Below are 13,440 nucleotides of genomic sequence, written 5' to 3'. Positions count from 1 at the left end.
GTAAACGTTTGAGACCTGCATCACTTCGGGCTTTCCTCCCACATTAAGCTGACACGCCGCGATATAACTGGAATTCTGTTAAAAGCGGCGTTAAACCCAACTCACTCACTCACTCACTCAGGTCAACTTGACATCATACGTAAATAACCAGTTGACGCCTGGTATGCACCATTGAATATTCTCTTTTGCGCAACATCTCGTATATATATAAATAAAATATGGGTTATTCATCGAAAAGAACGTAACTCAAAGGACATGATAACATACAACCATTTATGTTTTTTGGTAACAATATTGCGCGATCTTTTGAAGACCTAGAGTTATCTTTGCATTATCCGGGAACACATCAGTTAGACTTGCAATAGACATCATGAGCGGCGCCAGGCAAAAAACACTTATCTTTTATACAAATAGTATGATTCGAGGGACATGTTTATCCTTTTCGCGAAGACCTGGTATCATCACCTATTTTCAGTGGTCCATTCATATCATTCTCATCGCTGTTTTGCCTTTTACGCCCAGTGGAATCTGTTGCGGTGTTTAATCGGTGGTATTCTCTGTCGTTGACGATTCATATTTACTGTTAGACTACAGGTGTACAAGTCAAGTAAAACATGGTGACGTCATAATGGGTATATATTGTTTGCGGAGAAATCGTTCCCCACCCATACCTGAGTTGAAATAGACTGCTCAGTTTACTTCCTGTTTCAGAACGGTGTGACCTCAACTGTCAAAATGGCGGTGTCGCAAATTACCCATCATGCACCTCCTGTACCTGTCCACTCGGATTCAGTGGCGCCCTCTGTCAGACAGGTGAGTGTTTCTTGCGTGCCACCATTCCCCGATGCCGTGAGTCGCGGTTCATGGCTTCAGTCCAGTATATTCACAGGTCGTTATATAATCGTAATTGAACTGCTTGGGAAAAAAACAGCTTACTAAATGTCACTTCGTCCAGTACTCGTAGTCAACATAATGTAGGAAAGTTATTGTTAACGAAAATATGACACATTGATTCTGCTTTGTACTACATTAATATTGACCTGTTTTCTCATATTTCACCCAGTGCATCACAAACTGGCACAGTAACGCTTACACCATGATTACATCGTACGTAAAATAGACAACAGAAAATAATGCCAATGTCTGCCTTATATTGTCATTGTTTATGAACATGTACATTCGGTTACATTTATTTGAGTTGGGTGGTGAACCTGCCATGGTTTTTTTTAAGGTATAGAATGTTCTTTAGAGTTGACCGTAACATTCTAAACTACATCTTTACCCTACCCTCTATCACGTACAGATGGGAGGGCGGTTTATTACGCATGCGTAACGAAACAACATTCAAGTGAAGCGACGTGTAATATAATGATGTTAATTCTTCAATTACCGACTACAATATCTAATACCGAGTTCGCCGTATTAAGAGTCCTGCTTCAATAACTGCCCCTCGACCAACGTCTAGGCCAATCTATAAATCATATTTATAATTGCCCCTGACCAACTGCTATGCCAATCAGTAAGAAATCTAAGCAGTAGCGAAGAAGGCGACAATATTGCCATGTAGCTATTTCTCGAAAACAGTTATTTTCACTGACGTTTGAACGAAGTGTGTCCACTAAAAAAAGCTACCCAGTCATGAACTTTCTAAGCGCACACGGCACATATTACGGCGAATTCAGTAAAGATATTATGTCATGACAATATAATTTCACTGGTGTAATTTGTCCCTTACACATATCTCGGTGGTGGTCTTTCAGCGGGCTGCACTACTGAGTGCCAGAATGGCGGACAGCTCACGTCCTCCTGCACGTGCACATGTCCAGCTGGATTCTCAGGAAACCTGTGTCAGATCTGTAAGTTAACCATCTCCTTTTGTTCATCTTGTACAGGGTGTTTTCCAATATAAGACAAAAGTAAAATGGATAAGAGATGATCCAATTGTGAAATCAATTGTCTTTCTACGCTGTATACTACTAGGGATCGTCGTGTGTTGGACATAAACACCCTTGATGAGACGTATGAAGAACCATCTAAATCAGAAAGGTTATTCGCAATAATACTGAAAGTGTGATTTAAAGATTTTGTTTGATTACATCAGTCCTTTATATACAGGTATCATAGTTACGTCGTTCCATTCCTGCTCCAGGTTACTCAAAACCAAATGTCTTCCCATAGCGTTCTATAGCAACGTTATATTTTTTTTGAAATAACTAGGCGTTCAACAGCTTTTACCTGTACATGTGTGCATAGTCTTGCCTTAAAGAAGCAATAAAAACACAAAGTTTGGCTAGCTTATCCAGCTCCTTTTCCGAGTATAGGAAGCTAAACACACCATCCCCAGTTCCGCACCAAATTTCACCGTGTGTGTGTGTGTGTGTGTGTGTGTGTGTGTGTGTGTGTGTGTGTGTGTGTGTCTGTCTGTCTGTCTGTCTGTCTGTCTGTCTGTCTGTCTGTGTCTGTGTCTGTGTCTGTGTCTGTGTGCTTATACTAGCTTCCAGTCACCTTGTCCATGTCAATCAATATATCAATCACTGTATTGTTTTACCTATCATGCCATGTTAATTCTATTTATGTCTTACCAGGCGTAATACTTTAACGTTAACTGTTGTGTAAACATTATCGTGTATAAACATCAATTATCCACATGTATATACCCTCCCTACTTCAAATGTCTGTTCATGACTTGCTTCATAAGCAGTGATTGTAATAAAGAAGTTGTATGTCCCAAGAAATATATCCCTTGTTCAATGAGTGTTGTTTTTTCATTGTTAGATTGATCTTGCGTCCAATAGTTAACACAACCCTTTAATCAATACGTTCAATCGGATAGGAGTATTATTATGAATAGAATTCTTGGAGTTTTAGGTGAAAGGTTCAAAAACTTTTATTTAGTTTAGCAATCAAAACGAATTTTATTCGGATCCTCGTTTTGGCTATATGAATAACAAACAAACTAGGATGCGATTCCACGTGATGTGTGTCTGTATTCACGCCGCGCGTATTCTACCCATGACTATTGTTTCAGCGTCCTGTTCACGGGTATGCCCGAGCGGTCAGAAGCTGAATCCCTCGCGCTGTGTGTGTATCCCCGACAACGGTGAGTTGAGATGACATGGTTACGCAGTCGACTAAATTAACTGATAGTCTTGTCACTACCCTGAAACCGTACATTAAAGGAATTACCAACGAACTACCAGGAACGTCGGATTATCGGTCCTGGGTGAATGAATGGCGACGGACTAACTGATTTCCATCACGAGGGACAGATAATTCGTAATTTTGAGTTTCGTTTAGGTTATTCTATATACTACTCATTGACATGTTAAAAGAGAAAATGGAGAATAAACGTAGGAAATGTCAATCCTACAGGGAAAGTTCACCGAAGCCTATAGTTCAGGGCCCACTTGCACAAAGCGATCTTAGCGCTAAGATGATCGTAGCTCCCATACTTTAACATAGGCTTACAATAGTCGTAGCGCTAAGATCGCTTTGTGCAAGTGGGCCCAGATGACGTAATGGCATCAATTTTTGAAGTCATGAGCCATGGATGTCGTCATATCGGATGTTTTCTCAGCAATGAAGCATTGTGACGTTATATGGCTCCAAGTGACCAATCAGCATTGCGAATCTTCAAACTAAATGCACCTGCGCATATATATATATTACTCATAAGGGAAGATTGAACTTTCCAATATATGCGCAGGTGCATTTAGTTTGAAGATTCGCAATGCTGATTGGTCACTTGGAGCCATACGACGTCACAATGCTTCATTGCTGATCTTTTTCGATTATCGTATCGGAATTGCGGTTTTTAAAGTTTTGTATTGAGGCAATGTATGTATGTATATATATATATATATATAAGGTTGTAATGCGACACGCCAATTCATCGTTAGAACCCCAAACTTACAACTCCGGATCAGTTCTAGCGATAGTATCATCTGTAATGTTTTGGAGGATATAGATATAACCCTATTGTTCTCACGAAGTCACTCCAAACATTGTACCTGTTCACCAACATTTCATGTTGTATATTCAGTTGAATGCAATGGGAGAGAGGCGGAATTCTGTCGCTTCTACGCCACTGTATGTCGATACATCAAGACACTCATGACAGTCTGTCCCAACACGTGCAGGACATGCGGTAAGTACACGCATCTGTATCCCATAGTGTCTACAACAAGGTGAGATGAATTGGGGTTTAACGTCGCGTTATTGCACGTATATAGCGACGTGTATGCACGTGTGTGTGTGGCTGCTTGTACTAGTCCGGACTGATGCCGATTTATAGTGCTAGCACACTGAGATACCATGCGGCAGTTTAACATGAATACCCCACTCAGACACAGTATTCTGACCCCGAGCCGACCAGTCCTTGTTTTAGCCCCTTAATGCCGAGCGCCGGGTAACAACAAGTATCTTTTAACGTGCTTTGGTATGACACGGCAGGGGATCGAACCCTGGACCTCCGCTCTCCGGGCGGACACTCTGCCACTAGACCACGGAGGCGGTCGTCTCTACAACAAAGGGGATTTCACTGTATCATAAAAACATTAAGAAACGTCTCTGCACGTTCAGACTGCCAATAATTGTTTTGTTCCTTCTAAAAACCTAAGCAAATGTACACTAAAGGTTGGACGAATATACCAAGAGAAGAATATACCTATAACAAATACTTCAATACAGATCGGCCCCGTGAAGATCCGGGGTAGAATAGGTCTTCAGCAACCCATGCTTGCCGTAATAGGTGACAATGCTTGTCGTAAGAGGCGACTAACGGGATCGGGTTGTCAGGCTCGCTGACTTGGTTGATGCATGTCATCATATCCCATTGCGTGGAGCGATGCTCATGATATTAATCACTGTATTGTCTGGTCCAGACTCGATTATTTACAGACCGCCGTCATATAGCTGGAATATTGCTGAGTGCGGCGTTAATTATCCAACCAACCATAGATGAAAACTTTGTGGTGCAATACGTGATTTGTTGTCTACATTTGATTGTGTGTTTATGATTAAATACCCAGTCTGTGAAGTACTGTTGACGTATGTATTAATAGGGATTTATTTCAAATTGTCTTGCGTTTACGGACATATGAATGTAAAAACCCGATGTACACTTTATTCAAATCGATGTTTACGTTATACCTCAATAAAAGCAAAGAAATTTTGAAATAAATCCGTATTATTAAATTCGTCGACAGTACTTCACAGACTGGGTTTTTAAAGTCATTTCTTAAACATATATGCCTGGTCTACTTTCAGAGATCAATGCGCCGAACCCTCTGCCCCAGTTCGCTGGCTGGTCCTAGGCTGGGGTCCTAGCATGCTTCGGTTAAGCCGAATACTGAATTAAAAGGAATAAAAAGTATCGACTAATATTCTTACCAAACATATCTTATGTTTTATTTGGTAGAGAAAGGGAAGAGGCACCATAAGTTGAATAGTTTAAGATGTGTACATTTGTAATTGTCGACTGGTCAAAGGAGTATATGGTGTGGTGTACCCTGTGTGTGAGTCTATGTACCCCTCCCCTACACCATATAACTGAAGGATCGGTTGACCGGTTTATCTTACCTGCATAATTTACGCTCGTTTATCATCAGAATGTCTGGTGACCGTTTCACAAACATCTTGACACCTGGAGACAACTTAAATACATCCCAAGTTATCGCCCTTGCACTACAATCAGTGAGTGAGTGAGTTGTGTTTAACGCCGCTTTTACCAGTATTCCGGCGTGTCAGCTTAATGTGGGAGGAAAGCCCGAAGTGATGCAGGTCTCAGACGTTTATCACTTCGGTGAAACCCACGATCACAGGTATGGTGCTGACAAACCTAAAAACATGATCGGGGCGAACCGGGATTCGAACCCACAATCATAGGTTTCTAGCGTGCCCAAGGGACGCAACTCTGCACAGCGAATTGAGGCGCCTTAGACGACTGGGCCACCCGTGCCCCCGCACGACAATCAGACATGCTCTTTTAGTTCCTTAAACTGTATTTGAAAGGTGTTCAGTTTGAAAATAATATAATCATATCGTTGTTTTCATATTGGTAACCAGTTCGGCATTTCCGAGCTGGGTATATGATGTGTATACCTTGTTTGTCAGCTGGGAACATGTAACAAAAATCCCGTGCAGTAACCAATCATAGTTTCATATAAGGTAAGATAATGGATCATGCCCACCGCACATTATATTGTATTGTTCTTTACCGTGCTTGTCCCACTTTGATTATGCCATACACGTCTTGTGGATAGATGGTGAGGTGAGGTGAAATGGGGTTAACGTCGCGTCCAAGATTATAGCACTTGTATAGCGACGTGCGTGCTTGTGTGCGTGTGTGCGTGCGTGCGTGCGTGCGTGCGTCTGCTTGTTCTAGTCTGGACTAATGCCGATTTTATAGTGCCATGATTCAGATTACTGAGCTGTGTCTCGATGAACGCCATTATTCAGACCAATGAACTGTGTCTAGATGTTGAACGCCATGATTCAGATTACTGAGCTGTGTCTCGATGAACGCCATTATTCAGACCAATGAACTGTGTCTAGATGTTGAACGCCATGATTCAGACTAATGCGCTGTGTCTAGAGGATGAACGCCATGATTCAGACCAATGCGCTGTGTCTAGAGAATGAACGTCATGGGGTTATCGTAAGCATTGTTACGTGTCGATTCCCAAATTGAAACAATATGTTAACCAGAAATCTGTAGGTAAAAGAACTAAGTGTGAAACCAACAAACAACCAACAAGATGTACACACTTACACATGTATTACCCAAAAAAACAAAGTTTGCAAATCAATACAAATTACTGCACATCAATTACAATGGCAGTACACAATAGAGCGGTAGTACAATATTCAATGGCAAAAAATAATATGATGTCAGTGGTCAGTATCAAATACAGTGGTGACAGCAAAAGTCAGTGATAATAATATATATGGGCTAGGGATGATGAGCGATCCTCACATGAACGCTGGTTTCGAAGCGATGCAAAGCGTAAGAGGCGAAATGTGTGAGAGGTGCGAGAGGCCTGCTATTGTCCCCTTTAATACCGTCTAACTAGCTTCCAAAACTTTCCACGCAGTGCCGTAAAAGCTCTATACAATGCTGGACGAGTCTCGCCGTTTCCGGAAGTTACCCAACCACTCTAGCATCTGAATATAGTAACTTCCTGACGACTGCGTACCTTAAATAGCACTGCATTCCTGACAACTGATCACTGTCCACACTCAAAGCAATGAGCGTCTACCGAATCTCAACAGAGACAATATTAAACAGTTACAATCATTGTTTTACATTACAATACACTGACCATATACCAACATCAAAACATCAATATCATCTTTGAGAACGAAAGGGATTCCGACTTTTATGTTTGGAAATTTCATCAACGGAAAAATGACGGCAGCATCAACTGGAACCAGACAGTGGTGACACTGGAATCAGACAGTCTAGCAGCACAGTTACAATCATTGTTCAACAATGAAATACACTGCCATATAACAGCATCAACACTATCATGAAAAGTGTATCCACAAACACAGCAACCGATATAAATGTACATTCAATGCATCACAGTACGAATATTTCTTATACAACTGCGGATAGGTTTACAAAACTATGTGTTACTATGTCCTTAAAGGGATACAGCATTCAAAACGTGGAGGTACTTGTTTTTCGACACCATTCCTGCGTTGGCATTTTAAAGCCTGGAAGTACATGGAGCACAGATGCGGGAGGTGTGTGTGTGTGTGTGTGTGTGTGTTTTGTGTGTGTTGGGGGTACTGGCTGGGATATGCATGTACGCACACTTTGGGTATGACGCTTAATGAGAACTGTTATGTATAACCAGGTGTTAGTTTAGTCTCAGTGCACGTTTTCAATGTTGCCAAATGAGTGAAGTTTATGATTAGATTGGGGTATTTTACTGGCGTTTCGATCACTTTCTCTTCGCAAGATTAGTCCCAAGCAATGAAATCATGAATTTTGTTCTAAACGTTAATAGATTATCACGTACAAAACGTATAAATATAGTGTACAAATTAGTATCGGTCGCCGGTGTCGTATTTGCACGAACCAAAAATGAATGTTTCTCAACTGTTTACCGTTAACAAAGGGAGGCTACTCTGTTCGGTAGTGTTGTTTTGAGCGACGACAGATTCATCATTTTCCCAGTGACGCCGCGGTCGGCGAACAACACAAAAAGGTCCCTCTAGTTCCACTTCCACATTCGATCACCCAGTGTCACCGAAGCGCATCGCCAGTGGTAGATAAATGACGCAGAAATTACCGCGATTGCGATAAGATTCCCCCCTTGTTAATAGGAAAATACTCAGTCCGACTCAATTCAGTGAAGAGCTAGGAAAGGTTTGTTGAGGTTTTTTATTTTTTAAAATGATTTAAACGTCGCTTTTTAGCAATATGCAAGCAATATCATGACGGGAGGGGGAGGGGGAGTGCGGATCTAGGAGACAGAAATTGATAGATGCATAGTGTACGTAGCTGGACTGGTACTGAAACGACAAATAGCCATCATTGCGGCCATCAAAATACGAGTGTTTTCAGTCTACATGGTGTCCATGTCTAAATTCCACTTACTGGTGAAACAAATCGCGACAACGTTAACAAGTTTCACTGAATGACTACGATACTCACATTTGTTTACACGGTGACACTGTACTGAAATGGGTTTTATTTTTAAATAACAAACCAAACAGACTTATTTCCGATATATGTGTATATTTATCACATATACAAACCTGGTCGTGTAGTATCTGAATGCTAACTCGCTATAAATTCTTAGTAAATTAAAAAGAAACGAATATAATTTTCTCATTATTTTTGTAGAATAAATACGAACAAGTCCGTAGATTTGCAGATTACCGTATAAGACCAGACCTTTAAAACGTTTCTTCCTTCGGTGGAGAGTTCGCAAGTGTTTTTTCCGCCATTGTGTATTTTTGTGTTAAAAGATCGATCACTTCCTACCTGTATATTTTGTTACCTTTTTGTTCCTCACACCGCGCCAGTCGAAATTATTAACGATCACGGTCTAAAAAGCGCCAACGTGTGTACCCGATTCAATAAATCCACGCACGACAGGCAGTCAGTCGTGTAAGGTGTGTCAGAATCCGATTTCAACTTAAAACGTTCCGCGTTGCGTGCGGATTTTCGGATTTCGTAAGTTGATGGCGACATGTTTGCGGATTCTAGGATAACTTCGGATCCGACTGATTTCAGAGCGGCGAGGCTGATAACTTCGGATCGGGCAAGTATCTCTGCGCACACACTGACTTCACCACTCATGTATTGGTTAAATTATAACGGCAACACTCAACAGTCACTTTGTGAATCATCACGGTGAAAATATCCGAATAATATCAGCACGGTGTAGCCCGTACTGCCTAGTAGCAGTTGAATATTGAAAGGACAACAGCGGCGATAGCCGGATCCGAGATTACGCACACAACCGTTGTGTTTTCCCGTTTAGTGATATTTCGGATCGGGTTAACCTGTTCGAGATGATTATGGCGTTATTGTAAGTCAAAAACAATTTGAGCAATCATTCCGCACGCATCGGCGGCGACAACGACGTCGTTATCTACTCGGTCTACTTACATGCAGTATGTGTACGGTTAAAAGTGTGTGCATGTACGTACCTCTTTGAGATCAACATTGACAACGATCACACTCACCTAGTTCAACTACATACTTACATATAAATAGCAGGACTACTACATATATGTAGTTGCTGCAGAAAAAGAATACATTTTCTGAAAATAAATTAATAAAACAATGACGTATGCATATTAAATTTGTTTCAGGGTCGTGAATTCAACCCTTGCCACGTCATTCTACCTTTTTTAGCATGGTTTCGCGGCGACAAGATAGGATGTATACAATGGTTTCTAACTTGTTGTTTTGTCTCAAGTAAATAGTTATTTACGCGACATTTAACAAAAACAAGTAGTAGAATGCACTTATTTTATTTACTTCACTAAAGTTTATTGTGTTCAATACGTTGGTGTTTGTAATGTATAGGTAGTTCCAACAGAGCCGTCATAACTGAATAACTTGACTGCTCAAATAGATACTAATTTTAAAAAAAAGATGGTGATGTTAGGGTGTTCGCTGGTCAAGTGAAACTCAAATCAGCACTACTCTCCTACTGTTTGTTATATCACAAAACATATAATACTTCGCCAAAGAATGTTTTTATGCCCTCGTTCCTATGTAGTCCGTGATACATTGGACCGATATGCGGTGTAGTTGTGACGCGTGTTTATTGTCCAAACAAGTAATGAAAGCAGGTCATATATATAACTCACGGCAGATAAGCCTGTGTGTGGACTACCTTTGGCCTGATATTAAAGCAGAATATTTTATTAAAGTGTCACACAGAACATTGATGTTTCATTTATTATCTGTTTGACATGTGTAACATGTAGTGCCCGGCCAAACGGCCTATACCACACTAGTTCACAAGTAAATACAAGTTAAGAGCATCATGTACATGCATATGTACATTTAATAACTACTCATACAATAAAATTGTTTTAACTTTTAATTTATGTTACATTTTCATTTTACAGTTGCGCCTATTACACATTAGTTATTGTTCTTTAAGAGAAGTGTGCATGGCAGCTTGACCAGTACCTGTTGAATATACCATGTCATAATTCACATTTGCAACGACCCGTGAAGATCCGGGGTAGAATAGGTCTTCAGCAATACATGCTTGCCGTAAAAGGTGACAATGCTTGTCGTAAGAGGCGACTAACGGGATCGCGTGGTCAGGCTCGCTGACTTGGTTGATGCATGTCATCGTATCCCAATAACGTGGATCGATGCTCATGATGTCAATCACAGGACTGTCTGGTCCAGACTCGATCCCTTACATGAGGCCGTCATAGCTGGAATATCGCTGAGTGCGTCGTTAAATAACAAATAAAACATTTGCAACATATTTTGATGGATTTCCCGGAAACTTGGCTTGTAGCACTGAGTTCATCGGGTACAACTTTTTATACTTCTATTACCTATATATACCTATATGTTATTTCGAACGCATTTCCACAAACATTTTAAAGAAAGTAACACCCACTGAATCTTACTTTTAACATATAGAGGACATTTCATGTGTCGTGTGAAATTATTTATTATATGATATACTGTTATATACCTATTTATCATATACTTTTTGTGTAATTTTCATAATTTTATGATTTCATTACAAACCTTTAAAGTAAATTCTTCTTACCAAACACACAAGGACTGTTCACCACCCCTTTTATTTGCGACTAAAAAGGTATTCTCGTGTTTGCAAAATCTTAAAAAATATAAACAAAAGTAACGAACACTTTTCAGGGTCGAAACTTTCTGTATCATTCATATAGATATGATTATAAACAAAAAAAGCTTTAACCAAAAATATTCTTGATATCTACGTGACTGCTGTTGGAAGAGAAAGAATAGACGTTGGTCAAATATCAAAAATGGCGCTTTACGGAGGGAACAGTCTCGATTGACGAGTTAAATGAGAAATTTGCAGTTTATAACGAAACATGTTCAAGGGAATAACAAACGGCATGAAGTGACATTTACTCCATAAATAACCATTAGTAATTATTTTGCCTTGTCACTGTTGAACTAGCGTTAAAAGTACGTCAACAGTTTGTGTAGATTACGTGACTTAATTATTGCTACATTAAGTGACATTGACGTGTCTCACTTTCTGTTATACACTATAGATATTGCCATAAAAGGAAGCTATGTTTGACGTAAGAGGCGACTAACGGGATCGGGTGGTCATGCTCTCTGACTTGGTTGATGCATGTCATGGATCTTAATTGCATGGATCGATGCTCCTGATGTCAATCACGGGATTGCTGGAATATAGCTGAGTGCGGCGTTAAACAACAAACAAACAAACAACAAACATATATATTCGCTACAATAGCCTCGTTTAGAAATGCCCATCGACGCGTTTCAAATAAATGTAAAACAACGCCAGAATATAACCAGTTTCGATTATCCGATGTTACAGATTCCTTTGGGCGTAAAACGCAAAATAGCGCTAAAAATTATATCACGAATGGATCACTGAAAATCAGTGATGACACCCGCTTTTCGCGACAAGGGTTAGTATGTGCCAAAGAAGTTCAAAGTCACTCACCTACTTTCTGCTTGTATGTAATTCCCCAATGTATTTGTTAATACTCGTATGCAACACTACTCTTACTCGTGAGCATTACCACAACATTATCTCAAGTGAAAGAGAAAACATGCTTCAGAAATATAACAAAAATATAAACACAATAAAACGCCAAAATGTTTTTAATAACTCTTGAGAAATATTGTTTAAACATGTGTACAGGTTTCGTTCCAAAACTGATGTGTTTCAGTTGCTGTTTCAGCAGATGTCATCATTTATTTACCGTCCAACGTTGACATTAGCGTAGCAGCACTCGTGGAACTGTCCTGAACAGATGCCCCTGGCCACGTTGATACAGAACGCTAGTCTAATGTCAAGACAACTGCCTCCGTACACCGTCTTGCACGTGTCGTCAGTGACTAGAGTGTCAACAGACAAAAGACATATTGAATCAGCTGACTGTGTCTGTTTTCCGTGAGGGTTTTGTCAACCTTTTTAGACATATGTCCTGTAACTAGGTTCAAGGTTCAAGGCTTACAGAAAAATATTAATTTGAAACTTTGCATGAGATATATTTTGTGAGGTATTTATAATTATTTGGATAATATGATTGCGTTTTAACACATTTGACATATTCGTGATAGAGTTACGGGATAAATATATTTGAAAATGATGATGTGGAGGGTTTTTTCAGAACTGAATCAACCAATAAGATTGATGCATTTGACATATGAGTTGTTAAATGTGTTCTACTTTCATTTTGGAAAACCATTGATACATTAATAAAGATCAGCCTATTTTTAATGTTTTGAAAATGTTTCGAAAGCTGGGTTCGTCTCACTGAACGTTGGAACTGAATGTGTATGTGACATACTCACTGGCAGCTGACAAGGCGCCGCTGAACACGGAGAATGAAATACAGAGTAGGATGAGGTACTTCATGGCGATCTGTCGGTAGTTAGAAAACCCGTCTTTGTATGCCAAGGTGTGGCGTATGTTATCTGAAGAGCGGGAACTCGACCTTAGCGAGGTGTAAAAGCAGGATAGTCAGTGGAATAATTGGGATAAGGTTCCTATGTTTACGTGCCATATGTTTTCTAAGTGTGACAAATACTTCAATGTCACGCGCATGCGCACACAGACACACACATATACACACTCATATTAACACATACACACTCACATACACATTCACACACACTAACATTCACATACAAATATACACACACACACATACATGCACACACACACTCACATACGCACACTCACATACCAA

The 13,440-nt window shown here is 40.1% G+C and overlaps 1 protein-coding gene across 1 annotated transcript in view; it reads left to right on the top strand.

Annotated features, from left to right (window-relative positions):
* LOC139473245 (neurogenic locus notch homolog protein 1-like) overlaps nt 1–5,383 on the top strand; it is a 68,743-nt gene extending 63,360 nt beyond the window's left edge. The window contains exons 37-41 of the mRNA XM_071255777.1: nt 712–813; nt 1,761–1,856; nt 3,029–3,100; nt 4,043–4,147; nt 5,269–5,383. Coding sequence (XP_071111878.1) covers nt 712–813; nt 1,761–1,856; nt 3,029–3,100; nt 4,043–4,147; nt 5,269–5,315 — 422 coding nt within the window. The 3' untranslated portion in view covers nt 5,316–5,383. The remainder of the gene's footprint in view (nt 1–711; nt 814–1,760; nt 1,857–3,028; nt 3,101–4,042; nt 4,148–5,268) is intronic.
* The last annotated feature ends 8,057 nt before the right edge of the window (nt 5,384–13,440 follow it).

Source organism: Haliotis cracherodii, unplaced genomic scaffold (genome assembly GCF_022045235.1).
Source record: "Haliotis cracherodii isolate W230 unplaced genomic scaffold, xgHalCrac1.p SCAF_27, whole genome shotgun sequence".
Taxonomy (NCBI): Eukaryota; Metazoa; Mollusca; class Gastropoda; order Lepetellida; family Haliotidae; genus Haliotis; species Haliotis cracherodii.
The sequence above is the reverse complement of the archived record's forward strand: the minus strand, read 5'-3'. Positions and strand labels throughout refer to the sequence as shown.